This window comes from Hyla sarda, chromosome 2 (assembly GCF_029499605.1).
Source record: "Hyla sarda isolate aHylSar1 chromosome 2, aHylSar1.hap1, whole genome shotgun sequence".
Lineage (NCBI taxonomy): Eukaryota > Metazoa > Chordata > Amphibia > Anura > Hylidae > Hyla > Hyla sarda.
Window position 1 is genome coordinate 309,936,007 of NC_079190.1, and position 16,473 is coordinate 309,952,479.

Below are 16,473 nucleotides of genomic sequence, written 5' to 3' on the forward strand. Positions count from 1 at the left end.
GTCTCCGCTTTGAAAAGGGGGCAGTGCATGCTATAAATTCTGCAGGGTGCACAAACTTTTGCAGACGCCATTTTTTTGTTTTCAGTTATTTTGAAAGTATAAATGATGGAAGTAAAATCTAACTTTTGTTGACATATTATAAGAATGTCAAATCTGTAATTTGATGCCTTTTGGAGATGTTTCCATCTTTCCTTGGCTTCTTTATGCACATTAATACACATTTTTACCTGGGGTGCACAAACTTTTGATCCCCACTGTATTTACGTCCTGCGCCGGCTCCCGCAATATAACGCAGGGTAACGGAGTGACCCTGTGTCATATCGGGTCGGTCCCTGCGGCCATCAACGGCTGGGACCCGCGGCTAATACAGGACATCACCAATCGCAGTGATGCCATGTATTAACCCTTTAGACGCGATGATCAAAGTTGACCGCCACGTCTGAAGTGAAACTGAAAGTATCCCATCAGCTCAGTCGGGCTGTTCGGGAGGGCCACGATGAAATTGCGGCATCCCGAACAGCTTACAGGACACCGGGAGGATCCCTACCTGCCTCCTCGGTGTCTGATCGCCGAATGACTGCTCCGTGCCTGAGATCCAGGCAGGAGCAGTCAAGCGACGATAGCATTAATCAATGGCAAATTAATACATGCCAGTGATCAATGTGAAAGATCAATGTGTGCAGTGTTATAGTCCCCTATGGGAGCTATAACACAGCAAAAAAAAAAGTGTTAATAAATGTGATTTAACCCCTTCCCTAATAAAAGTTTGAATCACCCCCCTTTTCCCATAAAAAAAACCTGTGTAAATAAAAATAAACATATGTGGTATCGCCGCGTGCATAATTGTCTGAACTATAAAAATATATTGTTAATTAAAATGCACGGTCAATGGTGTATGTGCAAAAAAATTCCAATGTCCAAAATAACGTATTTTTGTTCACTTTTTATACCATTAAAATATGAATAAAAAGCGATCAAAAAGTCTCATTAGGGCTGCACGATATATCGCAAAAGCATCGAATCGTGATTTTTGCTTTTTGCGATAAAGCGACACGGCCCCCCTGGAAAACATGCGATTAACTGCTCGGGCTGGCTCCCGTGGTGGGGGCCGGCCAGAGCAGGTAAAAACGAATCTAAATGCTTAAAGTCAGTGTTTCCCAACCAGGGAGCCTCCAGTTGTTGCAAAACTACAACTCTTAGCATGCCCGTACCGGCAAAGGCTAGTAGTAGTTTCACAACAGCTGGAGGCACCCTGCTAACACTCCCAAGTTTCAGTGTCTTGGTACACAGGACCAAATTTAACAAGAAGTCACATGTCACATAGCGGCACAATGACAAATCCTGGAGGTAGCATCAGTATGAGAATACAATATAGTTGCTGAATGGCACAGCCTGGAGTTGGCTGAAGCATGAGTAGAACATATAGTGTCTGAATGACAGTCTGAAGTTAGCAGAAGCATGAGGAGACACTTGATATGTAAGATTTTGTAATTGAAATTTTAGATTTTGAAATTGAAATTTTAGCTAACCCCAATCCCAAGTTTTAGTGTCCCGGGCCCTGGCGTGTGGCTACAAAGGACCAAATCTAACAAGGAGTCACATGGCGGCACAATGACAGAGCCTGGAGGTGGCATCAGTATGAGGAGACCATATAGTGGCTGAATGACTGCCTGGAGTTTGTGGCAGCATGAGGAGACCATACAGTTTCTAAATGACACAGACTGGAGGTGGCAGAAGCATGAGGAGACCATATAGTGGCTGAATTGCAAAGCCTGGAGGTGGCCGAAGCATGATGAGACCATATAGTGGCTGAATGGCACAGCCTGGAGGTGGCAGCAGCAGCATCAGGAGTCCTGAAAGTAACCTGGTGATAGAGTGATGTGGTGGGTGGAAATACCAGTACCCAGTGACTAAGGTGGGTGAAAAAAAGTCTGATGCCGAGGAATGTTTGGAACTGGGGAGCAGCGCCTTAAATCTGTTTGGCACTATCCATATTTGTGAAGTGTTGGTTTGGCACCATGGTCAATCTATTCTGATGCATCAGCCATTGATGGGTGGAAATCCTGGCTGATCCATGCCTGATTCATCTTCACAAAGGTCAGTCTCTCCACATTTTTCGTGGACAGATGAGTTCTCCTTGGGGTGACTATGGCCCCGCCACATTAAACACCTACTCTGATGGCACACTACTGGCCGGGCAGGACAGCTTTTCCAGGGCAAACTCTGCTAGTTGTGGCCACAAATCAAGTTTGGCTGCCCAGAAGTCCAGCAGATCTTCAAAATGTGTTGGCGTGGGCATGTCAAGGTATGCCACCACCTGCTTGTTCAGGTCCTGCTCCAGGTCTACCTGCTGCTGATGAGTTGCTTCACTATGCGGGTAAAGAAAGGTACTCATCAGAGACTGTAGACTCAGGCTGCTGATGCAACTGGTACTGCTTCTGCCACCCCTCCCCAGCAGCCATGGCAGTGGAACTTGAGCGCAGGAGTCCCCCCGATTCAGACCTGCGAGAGAATGGACAATAGCGCCGATAGGCATTGGCCAACTGACTACATAGGATGCCTCTGTAGTAGGTCAGTTTGTCCTCCCTCTCAGTGGGTGTAAAAAAGGCCCCTATTTTGTGGCGGTAGCAAGGGTCCAATAAATTGGAGAGCCAGAAACCATTCTGCTGCTGAATGGTGACAATTTGGCTGTCACTACGCAAGCAAGTGAGCATACATCGTGCCATATGTGCAAGTGACTAGGAGGGACTTCCTGCCTCAATCTCCACTGCATACTGCCACGGTGTGTCTGGGTCCTCTGTCTCGCCTTCCTCATAACCCTCTAGCTCTTCTGGCTGCTCCTTCACCTTTCCTGTTAGATTACTAGAAAAAACGCCCATTTGGCGAAACCTAAACTATGCCCCACAGTGCCCCTCCTCCTCCAGTTCAACCCCCACAAGGCTCATTTGGCAGTGAGATGTAGGCACCATGTCTCCAATGCCCTGACCAGCCATTGTTTCCATCACGTGTTGTAATAAATGAAGCAGTGGAATGACGTCGCTCATCCCGTAATCCTGGCGAGTTACTAATAATGTGGCTTCCTCAAAGGGCCTGAGCAAACAGCAGGTGTCACGTATGAGCTGCCACTGGTTCACATTGAAGTTACACAGGGGAGTACCCCTATCCGCTTGGATCATCAAGAAATAGGAGATTACTTTTCTCTGTTCGTATAGTCTGTCTAACATATAGAGGGAGGAATTCCAACGTGTGACAACGTCACAAATCAGACTATGTTGTGGGATACCATTCTGACGCTACAGCTCAAGGAGGGTGTGCTTTGCGGTGTATGAGAGGCTGAAGTGCATGCACATTTTCCTTCCCATTGTTAGGATATCTCGCAAATGGGGGAAACACTTCAGGAACTGCTTCACAACCAGATTGAACATGTGTGCCATGCAGGGCGCATGGCTCAGCCTTCCCAGTCGCAGTACATGCAAGATGTTCTTTCCGTTGTCAGTCACCATGGTTCCCATTTCCAGTTTTCTTGGAGTAAGCCACGCTCCAATTTTTTTACGAATGACTTTTAGCAGTTCCTCCCCTGTGTGACTTTGTTCGCCAAGGCAAACCATGTGAAGAACAGCGTGACACTGCCATGGCCTGCACACATGGTATGCTGAAGGGCCACTGAGACTTGTCTGTGCAGTGGAGGCTGAGGACACGGTGGAGGATGAGGAGGCGGAGTCGCACACTGTGACAGAACCAACAGTCTGAGAGCGTAGAGGAGGAAGCATCGTGACCTGTCCAAGTTGGTGTTGTGGAACCACATTCACCTAGTGAGCCATAAAGGACATGTATTGTCCCTGACTGTAGTCACAGCTCTAGATGTTGGCGCTGCCATGCACTTTGGTACACACCGACAGGCTCAAAGACTAACCCACCTTCTCTTCCACAAAATTGTGCAGGGCTGGTACTGCCTTCTTCACAAAGAAATGATGGCTTGGCACTCTCCACTGGCTCGGCACAAGCCATCAGGGCAACCTAAAACTTTCTTCTGATGATGATGATGCCCCTTCTGCACCTGGCTCCCAATTGCAATCGGCTTCATCATCTTCATCAACAAGTGCCTGCACATCACTGATGTCCTCCACAGGTTCCTCAACAGTGTCTGCTTCAGGACCCTGAATGCTGGACACATCATCCCCCACGTCACTCTTCTCATTGCTACTTACCCGCCTAACGGGTGAAGTGGCGGATGTCTCCTCCACTTCTTGGCTGGACAGTAGCTGCTGACTGTCCTCTATTGGATCGTCCTCACTGAATAGAGAAGCTGAACCCACAGCATAAGATGCTTCTTTAGGAGAGGGAACAGCATAGGACAGAGGCAATGATAGGACAGGGACTGCTCCCGGGCCATGCCAACTGAGGGTTGTGTCTGAGGAACCCATCGACTGTTGACTGGGGGTATCAGATGTCACTTGTGATGAAGTGGATGACCATATTAACCAATCGATGACGGCAGATGGTTTGCTGGTCGAGACACGACCGCTAGCTGATATCGGGAGCTCAGGCCACTCGCTGCGACTCCTGCTGTCACTCGCCCCTAGTCTGCTGCGACCTCAGCCTGATGAATTTAGGCCTCTGCCACTCCTCTGTGTGTATATGAGGGGAGTTCAATACGCTTCAGTACGCTTAAAACAGTATTTGTCTAGAACGACCGCAGGTGTGTACTTTTGGCTGTCCTTTCACAGTATCTAGGCCCTTGACAGATTAACAGCTACAAAATAGTACACTACTTAGATGTAGGTATGTGGTATGCACTTATGAGGGCATAAAAATGCTCTACAGTATGCTTAAAAAAAGCGCTGTGGTAAAACATCAGCCGGTGATTACTTTTGCCTGGACTTTCACAGTATCTAGGCCCTTGACAGATTAACAGGTAAAAAAATTGTACACTACTTTACTGTAGGTATGTGGTATGCACTTATGAGGGCTGAAAAATGGGCTACAGTACGCTTACAAAGTAAAAAATTTACAGTCGCTGTTGAGTAAAGCACCAGCCGGTGATTATTTTTGGCTGGCCTTTCACAGTATGTAGGTCCTTGACAGATTAACAGATACAAAATAGTACACCACTTAGATGTTGGTATGTGGTATATACTTATTAGGGCAGAAATATGCGCTACTGTACGCTTCAAAAATTATTTGAGTAAAACACCAGCCGGTGATTACTTTTGGCTGTCCTTTCACAGTATGTAGTGGTAAGGAAGAAAAAGACCCTTTTCAAAGGGCGCTGCTGTTGTCCTGGTGAGATGAAGATGAAAAGTCCGAGGCAGAAGTATTTTGCAAGATATAGCTTCTTTATTGGTGTAGAATCATAGCAAGCAGGGATACAGGCTAGATAACGCGTTTCGGGGGACAGCACCCCCTTCTTCAGATCAGTGATGACAACTGGTGGTGCTTACATGGTATATATACACTTAAAATGGGCGCCAAACATAAGGGGGAGGGGCTACAGTAAAAAAAAAAAAAAAAATAAATAAATATAATGTATATAATAGTGATGCCTCACAAATTGCACTCAATCATCTCATTCAGTCCACTGGGTGAGAGAGTCTGGAGACAATGAATCCAAAAATTCTCCCTGCGTCTCAGGGTGCTGTATCTGTGGGACTGATCACTGCTGATGTGTTCAATTGGAGTTGCAGTGATGGAGTTAAAGTCTTTTGCATGAGCTTCAGTCAGATGGCGGGATACGCTATGCAACAGGAAACCATTAGCAGTGTTGCTGCGATGCTTGTTGATGCGTTCCCTAAAGCAACGAATTGTGCGCCCCACATATTGTAGTCCGCATGGGCATTGTAGCAGGTATACAACGTATTTGGTGCTGCAGGTAATGTGGGTTTTGATGGGATATGTAGTCTTGGTAGAAGTGGAGGAGAAAGAGGTACATTTGTGTTTAATAACGGCACAACATTTGCATCTGGGGAGGCCGCACTTGAAACACCCTGTGATGGAAAGAAAACCGGTACTAGCGCACTTGTTTGTCTGAGGTTTTAACTTGCTGGGAGCTACTATATTCCGAATAGTACGACCTCTTCTGAAGGTAAGGGAAGGTTTGGTAGGTAACAATGGTCCCAAGTGTTGATCCTTAAGAAGGATGGGCCAATGGGAACTCAGAATGTTCCTGATTTTTGTGTGTTCCCGGCTAAAAGTGGTGATGAAATTGAGTGACCTATCGCCTATCTTGGTGTCGGCCTTAGGTTTAGGGAGAAGGCAGTCCTTCTGAGTAAGAGTTTGTGCCCGGATGAAGGAGGACTGCACGAGAGAGTGGGGATACCCTTTAGCCCTAAATCTAGATTTGAGTATTTTGCTCTGTGACACAAAGTCTCTCTCACTCGTGCAGTTCCTTCTGATTCTCTTAAATTGTCCAAAGGGTACGTTGCACAGCCATTTCTTAAAATGTCCGCTGCCAAAATCTAAATAGCTATTGCTGTCAACTTTTTTGAAAAAAGTTTTGGTGGTTAGTTGGTCACTGTTATTATGGGAGACCATGGATTTGAAAGACTCAAGGCTCAATAGAAGAGCAACACTTTTCCGTACTTTGGTTACCAACAGCAACAACAACAACCAGAACTCAGCAACCACCAATGATCCCATCGAAGGTACTGTTACCAATTTTGACTTTGACCAAATGAGATCTCTCTTTTTCGAGCTTGAGAAACTCTCGCTCGAGGAAACCCAGCACCAACTTGATGGGTCGTTCCTTTCAATATACCTACAAGAAAACATTGTTCCCAGAGGACTGCGACTACGCCCAACAGCCTCCTTTACTAACGATGTTAGTTTTTGCAACAGATGGGAAACTGCTCTCAGCATCTGTTCCAACACACTGCTTACACTACTTTGTGAAAAACGTGACACTCTAGTTCACGACATTTCAAATAAAATTGATACGGTCATCAATGCCCTGTCACCATTCAAACACACATCTGAGTTTATTCAATGGAACACTTCACACACTAACAAAATGCAGAAAATAGAGAGAGAAGTCATTTCCAAAAAAATGACTAAACTTTCCAGAGATCGTACAGATTACACCACAGACAATATTAAATTTTGGCTGAAACCACGCCACAAACGTGAGGCTGATCCCAACCCTCCTTCCAATACCACTTATCCACATGGCACACACAGACCACCCTCCAATGGTCCCCCTGCCAAACGCCCGCGTATGAAGAAGCCTTACCAACCAGCTACACGCACCCATCCTGCAGCCTCATCCAGCTCCAGGACCTTCCATTCCACGGCACATCATTCACAGAAACGTAAACCGTCCACCTCCTCTTCCACACACACCCCCCGCTTGGTGCACCCGGCCAGATCAGACAATGGCTCTATCCCACAGCCACCATCCCATTTCATCTATTCATCTAACACAGCACGTCCTCCACCATTAATGAGTCTCCATCTCCCCCAACTCTACAATGTCAACCACACCCCTCTGACATCGCTATCTGCTCACTCAGGTCCTCATAAACCAGTCCCTGTACCATCCCTACCTACACCAGGTCCTATCCCATCTTTTTTGCACCCCCTTTCTTCCACTCACACCCCATCCAACCCCTCTGCGTCCTCATCAGGACCCACACTTCCAACCCATTCTTCCACTAAGATCCAGTCATCCACCTTACCACCACCATTAATCAATAGCCCTCCATCACCAACAGATGACATGCCTACACAAGATCTTATGGATCTTATGGATCAACTTATCGACAAACCGCCCTTTCTACCTTCTGGTAGATACCCATCCGATCTCATCTCAGATGACTCCCTGTCCGAACCTCATCTACTCACCACTCCCCATAGACGCCTTTCCACACACCAGTTCTTTACACCCATTAGCACCCCACCAACGGCCAATTCATCTCCATCCTACTCACCACGACCTGACTCTGCTCTCCCATCACCTCTCTCACCCAACACCAACACAACGGTTTTTTTTAGGCCTTCCCCAGGCAGTCCTGATACCTCCCTTAATATCGGACCCCAACGATCTACCACCACTAGAGATGATCCACATTGCACCACCCCTGGGCCTAAAAAGAAAGCTTCCAGAAAGAGGGGATGCAGAGGAGGCCGTAACAGAAGGGAGAGGAAAGAAGAAAAGAGAATCAGACACCAAAAAGAAAATGAACTGAATATGGTTAAAATTTTCAACCTTTCCAGTTATGTTTTCACAGAAATTGAACTCCAAGTCCTTAAAAAGGGGCTTTCCTACTGTCCTACCAACAAAACCAATAGTTTTGAATTATTTCTGGATCTCAACAAATTCATTCGTAAAATCACGATTCAAAGATTCTTTGCTCTCAAAGAAGCCAATGGCCATAACACTGCCAATATTGAGACCCACCCCGCCTCCATATTATCACCTCCCCCCATCCATACCGACCTACGCCCGAAATCCACATTCTACCCCCTACATGCAAAGGGCAGCCATATTGACACTTTCTCCACAATGGTGCAATCTGACTTTGACGCCCTGTGTAGGAATGATAAACGGATTAATTACTTATCCAACCTATCCTCATCTGAACAATCGGCTCTCAAGACAATGTCCTCTAACAATACCATCGTTATCCGTTCAGCAGACAATCGAGGTGGCATTGTTGTTCTAAACAGAAGTGACTATATCAGCGAAGCCACCAGACTTCTCACTGATACCACATATTACAAACTGATCCCCAGCAACCCTACCAAAACTTTCCAAGACAAACTCACTAAACTGGTCAATCTCGGTCACTCCCAAGGTGTCCTATCTAAAGCAGAAAAGGATTTCCTCATCATCACAGAACCATCTACACCCATTTTTTATTATCTCCCCAAAATCCACAAGCACCTCACCCAGCCCCCGGGCCGTCCGATCATCTCTGGTATTAATTCTATATCCTCCAACCTCTCCTACTACATTGACCTTCTGCTTCAGAAACATGTTACCAGTCTCCCCTCTCACCTCAAAGACACCACAGCTTTCATCCAGTCCATACTACAATTTGAATGGTCATCGAATTACACACTTGTCACCATGGACATTACATCACTATACACCATAATCGACCATGAACTTGGTATTCAGGCAGTATCTTTCTTCCTGGCTAAAGACTCAGGTATGCCCACTGCTCAGAAGGAATTTATTCTGGAAGGTCTCAGATATATACTGACCCATAATTACTTCGAATTTCTGGGTCGGATTTACCTGCAACAAAAAGGTACCGCTATGGGGTCTAAAATGGCCCCCAGTTTCGCTAATCTCTTTGTTGGGATGTTCGAAGAACAACACATCTATACTCACCCCCTTTTCAAGAACTGCGTGTACTACCAACGGTACATAGATGACATCTTTTTAATCTGGAATGGCGAAGTCTCTCTGCTTATGGAATTCCTCTCTGACCTTAACGTTAACAGCTGGTCGCTTCAGTTCACCCAGACCATCTTCCAGGATCACGCCGAATTCCTGGATGTTTTGGTCTCCCATAATAACAGTGACCAACTAACCACCAAAACTTTTTTCAAAAAAGTTGACAGCAATAGCTATTTAGATTTTGGCAGCGGACATTTTAAGAAATGGCTGTGCAACGTACCCTTTGGACAATTTAAGAGAATCAGAAGGAACTGCACGAGTGAGAGAGACTTTGTGTCACAGAGCAAAATACTCAAATCTAGATTTAGGGCTAAAGGGTATCCCCACTCTCTCGTGCAGTCCTCCTTCATCCGGGCACAAACTCTTACTCAGAAGGACTGCCTTCTCCCTAAACCTAAGGCCGACACCAAGATAGGCGATAGGTCACTCAATTTCATCACCACTTTTAGCCGGGAACACACAAAAATCAGGAACATTCTGAGTTCCCATTGGCCCATCCTTCTTAAGGATCAACACTTGGGACCATTGTTACCTACCAAACCTTCCCTTACCTTCAGAAGAGGTCGTACTATTCGGAATATAGTAGCTCCCAGCAAGTTAAAACCTCAGACAAACAAGTGCGCTAGTACCGGTTTTCTTTCCATCACAGGGTGTTTCAAGTGCGGCCTCCCCAGATGCAAATGTTGTGCCGTTATTAAACACAAATGTACCTCTTTCTCCTCCACTTCTACCAAGACTACATATCCCATCAAAACCCACATTACCTGCAGCACCAAATACGTTGTATACCTGCTACAATGCCCATGCGGACTACAATATGTGGGGCGCACAATTCGTTGCTTTAGGGAACGCATCAACAAGCATCGCAGCAACACTGCTAATGGTTTCCTGTTGCATAGCGTATCCCGCCATCTGACTGAAGCTCATGCAAAAGACTTTAACTCCATCACTGCAACTCCAATTGAACACATCAGCAGTGATCAGTCCCACAGATACAGCACCCTGAGACGCAGGGAGAATTTTTGGATTCATTGTCTCCAGACTCTCTCACCCAGTGGACTGAATGAGATGATTGAGTGCAATTTGTGAGGCATCACTATTATATACATTATATTTATTTAAATTTTTTTTTTTTTTTTTTTACTGTAGCCCCTCCCCCTTATGTTTGGCGCCCATTTTAAGTGTATATATACCATGTAAGCACCACCAGTTGTCATCACTGATCTGAAGAAGGGGGTGCTGTCCCCCGAAACGCGTTATCTAGCCTGTATCCCTGCTTGCTATGATTCTACACCAATAAAGAAGCTATATCTTGCAAAATACTTCTGCCTCGGACTTTTCATCTTCATCTCACCAGGACAACAGCAGCGCCCTTTGAAAAGGGTCTTTTTCTTCCTTACCACTGCATATCTATCCAGGACTGGCTAGTCCTGTCCTGTACCCTGGGCTTAGCAGCTGTATCCGGTGGACTATTATCCATACTACTATCCCCACTGTGGGTCTACATGCGAGTTTGTTGCTCGCTCAAGGTGAGCACCCATCATCTACTCTTCGATTAACCCCTCCCACCTGTCATCAACGGTATCACACTAGGCGCCTTTCCGTCGGTCTTTCCTTCTTTTGCTCTTTTCAGACTTTCACAGTATGTAGGCCCTTGACAGATTAACCCCTTAAGGACCCGGGGTTTTTCTGTTCATGCATTTTTGTTTTTTCCTCCTTACCTTTAAAAAATCATAACTCTTTCAGTTTTGCACCTAAAAATCCGTATGATGGATTATTTCTTGAGCCACCAATTCTACTTTGTAATGATGTCAGTCATTTTACCCAAAAATCTACAGCGAAACGGAAAAAAAATCATTGTGAAACAAAATTGAAAAAAACAAAACGCCATTTTGTAACTTTTGGGGGCTTCCGTTTCTACACAGTACATTTTTCGGTAAAAATGACACCTTCTCTTTATTCTGTAGGTCCGTACGATTAAAATGATACCCTACTTATATAGGTTTGATTTTGTCGTACTTCTGGAAAAAATCATAACTACGTGCAGGAAAATGTTTACGTTTAAAATTGTCATCTTCTGACCCCCATAACTTTTTTATTTTTCTGCGTATGGGGTGGTATGAGGTAATTTTTTGCGCTGTGATCTGAAGTTTTTAGTGGTACCATTTGCGTTGATAGGACTTATTAATCGCTTTTTATTCATTTGTTCATGATATAAAAAGTGACCAAAAATGCTCAGTCATAACACTGCACACACTGATCTTTTACATTGAACAGTGGTTTCTCATAAGAAACCACTGATAGATGATTCTGCCGCTTGACTGCTCATGCCTTGACCTCAGGCAGTGAGCAGTCATTCGGTGATCGGACAGCATGGAGTCAGGTAGGGATCCTCCAGCTGTCATGTAAGCTGTTCGGCATGCTGCGATCCCGAACGCGGTGATCCCGAACAGCTCCCTGAGCTAACCGGCATGGTTTTACTTTCACTTTAGACGCAGTGTGATCAGTGCTGCGCGCTATTAGCCACGGGACCCGGCCGTGGACCCGCGTTTATAGATCGGGAGCGGACTCATGACGTACCGGTACGTCATGGGTCCTTAAAAGGTTAACAGGTACAAAATAGTGGAATGCGCTACAGTATGCTTAATCACTTAGGGACCACGGGCGTACAGGTACGCCTTCGCTCTCTGCTACTTAAGGAACATGGCGTGACTGCTGATATCGATCTGCAGGCACCCCACAAAAATGCCCCCCCCCCCCCCCATCTCGGCGATCGCCGCAAGTCGCCAGTGAATTCACACCGCCGATTTGTGCTGATCCCGGGTCATACGGGTCTATGATGACCCGGAAAATAAGGGGGATCGGGGTTGTCCAAGACACCCACGATCCCACTGAAGGGATAGGAGGGAGGTGGCAGGGGTGCCACCCCTCCTATCCCTGCTATTGGTCGTCAAGAAGCGAATACCAATAGCAGATCCGGGGCGGGGAAGTTAACTTTCGGTTTCCCCGTTCTGCCCACCCACAATAGGCGGGGCAGAATGGGGAAACTGAGGAGGATCGACGCCGAAGGTCCACTCACCCATCTGGCGGCAGCGGGCGACGATCGGCAACGTGGATCGGCCACAGAAGAGGACGGCGATGCAGCTCCCTGTATCCTACGGAAGCCGGTGAGTTGCCTTGCAACATCTGAAGGGCTACAATCTGAGACCACTATACAGTGGTCTCTTACCTGTAGCCCTCCATATGTTGCAAAACTACAACTCCCAGCATGCCCAGACAGCTGTTTGCTGTGTGGGCATGCTGGGATTTGTAGTTTTGCAACAGCTGGAGGGCTAAAGTTATGCATCTGGGTACTAATAACCTGCATGCATCGTATGTCTTAGGGGGGATTAAACTGGCAGAGTCACTGGTAGAGAAGGATCTGGGTGTACTTGTAGATCACAGACTACAGAATAGCATGCAATGTCAGGCTGCTGCTTCCAAAGCCGGCAGGATATTGTCATGTATAAAAAGAGGCATGGACTCAAGGGACAGGGACATAATACTCCCCCTTTATAAAGCATTGGTACGGCCTCACCTGGAATATGCTGTTCAGTTTTGGGCACCTGTCCATAAAAGGGACACTGCGGAGTTGGAAAGGGTGCAGAGACGCGCGACTAAACTAATATGGGGCATGGAACATCTTAGCTATGAGGAGCGATTAAAGGAGTTACAATTGTTTAGTCTTGAGAAGAGACGTTTAAGGGGGGATATGATAAACGTATATAAGTATATTAATGGCCCATACAAAAAATATGGAGAAAAACTGTTCCAGGTTAAACCCCCGCAAAGGACGAGGGGACACTCCCTCCGTCTGGAGAAGAAAAAGTTTAGTCTCAAGGGGCGACACGCCTTCTTTACCGTGAGGACTGTGAATTTATGGAACGGTCTACCTCAGGAACTGGTCACAGTAGGAACAATTAACAGCTTTAAAACAGGATTAGATACATTTATGGAACAAAATAACATTAATGCTTATGAAGAAATATAAAATCCCATCCCTTCCCCAATATCGCGCCACACCCCTACCCCTTAATTCCCTGGTTGAACTTGATGGACATATGTCTTTTTTCGACCGTACTAACTATGTAACTACAGTTTGGAGATCACTGTGCAGTGGTCTCTAAACTGTGGTTCCCTAGATCTTGTAAAACCACAACTCCCCAGCATGCTCACACAGCAGTTTGCTGTCCGGGCATGCTGGAATTTGTAGTTTAGCAACATTTGGAGGGCCACAGTTTGGAGATCACTGTACAGTGTTGTCTAAACTGTGGCCCTCCAGATGTTGCAAAACTGCAAATCCCAGCATGTCCAAACAGCTGTCTTGGCATGCTGGGAGTTGTAGTTGGTACCTCCAGCTGTTGCATAACTACATCTCCCAGCATGCCCTTCGGCAATCAGTACATGCTGGGAGTTGTAGTTTTGCAAAAGCTGGAGGCACACTGGTTGGTAAAATACTGAGTTAGGTAACAGAACCTAACTGAAGGTTTTACAACCAGAGTGCCTCCAGCTGTTGCAAAACTACAACTCCCAGCATGCACAGTTTGTCAGTACATGCTGGGAGTTGTAGTTTTGAAACAGCTGGAGGTTTGCCCCCCATATGAATGTACAAGGTATATTCACACGGGCAGATTTAATGTAAGTTTCCTGCGTGAAGTTTGAGCTGCGGCAAATTTCTCACCGCAGCGCAAACTCCTAGGGGGAAAATCACCGTAATCCACCGTAATGTACCCTAAAAAACACTAACACATAATAATGGGTAAAACACTACATATACCCCCTTACACTGTCTCCCCCCCCCCCCCCCCAATAAAAATGAAAACGTATTGTACGGCAGTGTTTCCAAAACGGAGCCTCCAGCTGTTGCAAAACAACAGCTCCCAGCATTTCTGGACAGCCACTGACTGTCCAGGCATACTGGGAGTTGAGCAACAGCTGGAGGCACCCTGTTTTGGAATCACTGGCGTAGAATACCCCTATGTCCACCCCTATGTAATCCCTAATTTAGTCCTCAAATGCGCATGGCGCTCTCTCACTTCGGAGCCCTGTCTTATTTCAAGGAAACCGTTTAGGGCCACATATTGGGTATTTCCGTATGCGGGAGAAATTGCACTAAAAATGTTGGGGAGCTTTTTCTCCTTTTACCCCTTATGAAAAGGAAAAGTTGGGGTCTACACCAGACTGTTAGTGTAAAAAAAATAAAAGTTTATACACTAATATGCTATTTATCACTTTTTATTTTCACAAGCGATAAAAGGAAAAAAAGACCCCCAAAATTTGTAACGCAATTTTTCCTGAGTACGACACCAGAAACTTCTGGTGGCGGTACCAGAAACTTCAGCTCAGATGATGACGCTGTTGGCCATAGATAGTGATCGTTCAAAGGGAAACAATTCAGAACACAGAAGGCTCAGGAGTGAGAGCGCACTATGTACATTTGAGGCCTAAATTGGTGGTTTGCACAGGGGTGGCTGATTTTACAGCGGTTCTGACATGAATGCAAAAAAATAAATACCCACATGTGTTCCCATTTTGGAAACTACACCCCTCACGTAATGTAACAAGGGCATAGTGAGCCTGAACACCCCACAGGTGTTTGAAGAATTTTCGTTAAAGTTGGATGGGAAAATGAAAAAAATAAATTTTTTCACAAAAATGCTAGTGTTACCCTACATTTTCATTTTCACAAGGGAAAGAAGGGGAAAAAAAGCCCCGCAAAATTTGTAATCCCATTTCTTCTGAGTAAGAACATACCCCATATGTGGATGTAAAGTGCTCTGCGGCGAACTACAATGCTCAGAATAGAGGGAGCGCCATTGGGCTTTGGAAGAGAAAATTTGTCCAGAATTGAAGGCCACGTGTGTTTATAAAGCTCCCATAGTGCCAGAATAGTGGATCCCCCCCCCCATAAGTGACCCCATTTTGGAAACTAAACCCCTCATGTAATGTAATAAGGGGTACAGTGAGCATTTACACCCCACAGGTCCGAAAAATAAAAAATTTTATTTGCACAGCCCACTGTTCCAAAGATCTGTCAAACGCCAGTGGTGTGTAAATGCTCACTACAACCCTTATTAAATTCTGTGATGGGTGTAGTTTCTAAAATGGGGTCACATGTGGGGGGTTCACTGTTCTGGACCACGAGGGGCTTTGTAAACGCACATGGCCCCTGACTTCCATTCCAAACAAATTCTCTTTCCAAATGCTCAATGGCGCTCCTTCTCTTCTGAGCATTGTAGTTCGCCCGCAGAGAACTTGACGTCCACACATGAGGTATTTCCATACTCAGAAGAAATGGGGTTACAAATTTAGGGGGTAATTTACTCCTATTAACCCTTGTAAAAATGTAAAATTTGGGGAAAAAACTGTATTTTTGTGAAAACTTAATTTTTTTCATTTACACATCCAATTTTAACAAAAAGTCGTCAAACACCTGTAAAGTGTTAAGGCTCCCTGTACCCCTTGTTATGTTCTTTAAGGGGTGTAGTTTCCAAAATAGTATGCCATGTACTGGAGTAAAGCTCCTGCCGGTGAATACTTTTGGCTTTCCTTTCACAGTATGTAGGCCTTTAACAGATTAACAGGTACAAAATAGTACACCACTTAGATGTAGGTATGTGGTATGACTGAATTGACAACCCAATGGGTCTGGCACAGATACGTCAGCAGGTGGTTTTAAGTTTCTCCTGACAGATTCATTCCACGGAGGCACAAAACATGGTATGCATACATCCTTATTTGTACTAACCTTTGCACTCCCTCTGATTTCTTGTTAGCTGAAATCCTGGTCGGCATTCACATGACACACCTTTTGGTGTTTCTCTGCAAATATGGGAACAACCATGGTTCCTATCCATGCAGTGCATTCCTTCTGAAAAAAAAAAAAAAAGGTAAGTTTCAGAGGGAAACATAGATAGATAGATGTTCATGTGAATTCTCCTCCTGCTAGAAAGTCTCCTGCTCTTAATGCTCTAGATGCCCATCCTGACCTTTAAATAGCCATTTGTGACATGGGGAGGCACCTCCTTACCCAG

At 45.6% G+C, this 16,473-nt stretch overlaps 1 protein-coding gene across 1 annotated transcript in view; it reads right to left on the reverse strand.

The window, feature by feature from the left end:
- The window catches only part of SCUBE3 (signal peptide, CUB domain and EGF like domain containing 3), a 1,482,089-nt gene that overhangs the window by 931,952 nt on the left and 533,664 nt on the right, over positions 1-16,473 (reverse strand). Inside the window, exon 8 of the mRNA XM_056557668.1 lies at positions 16,188-16,310. Coding sequence (XP_056413643.1) covers positions 16,188-16,310 — 123 coding nt within the window. The remainder of the gene's footprint in view (positions 1-16,187; positions 16,311-16,473) is intronic.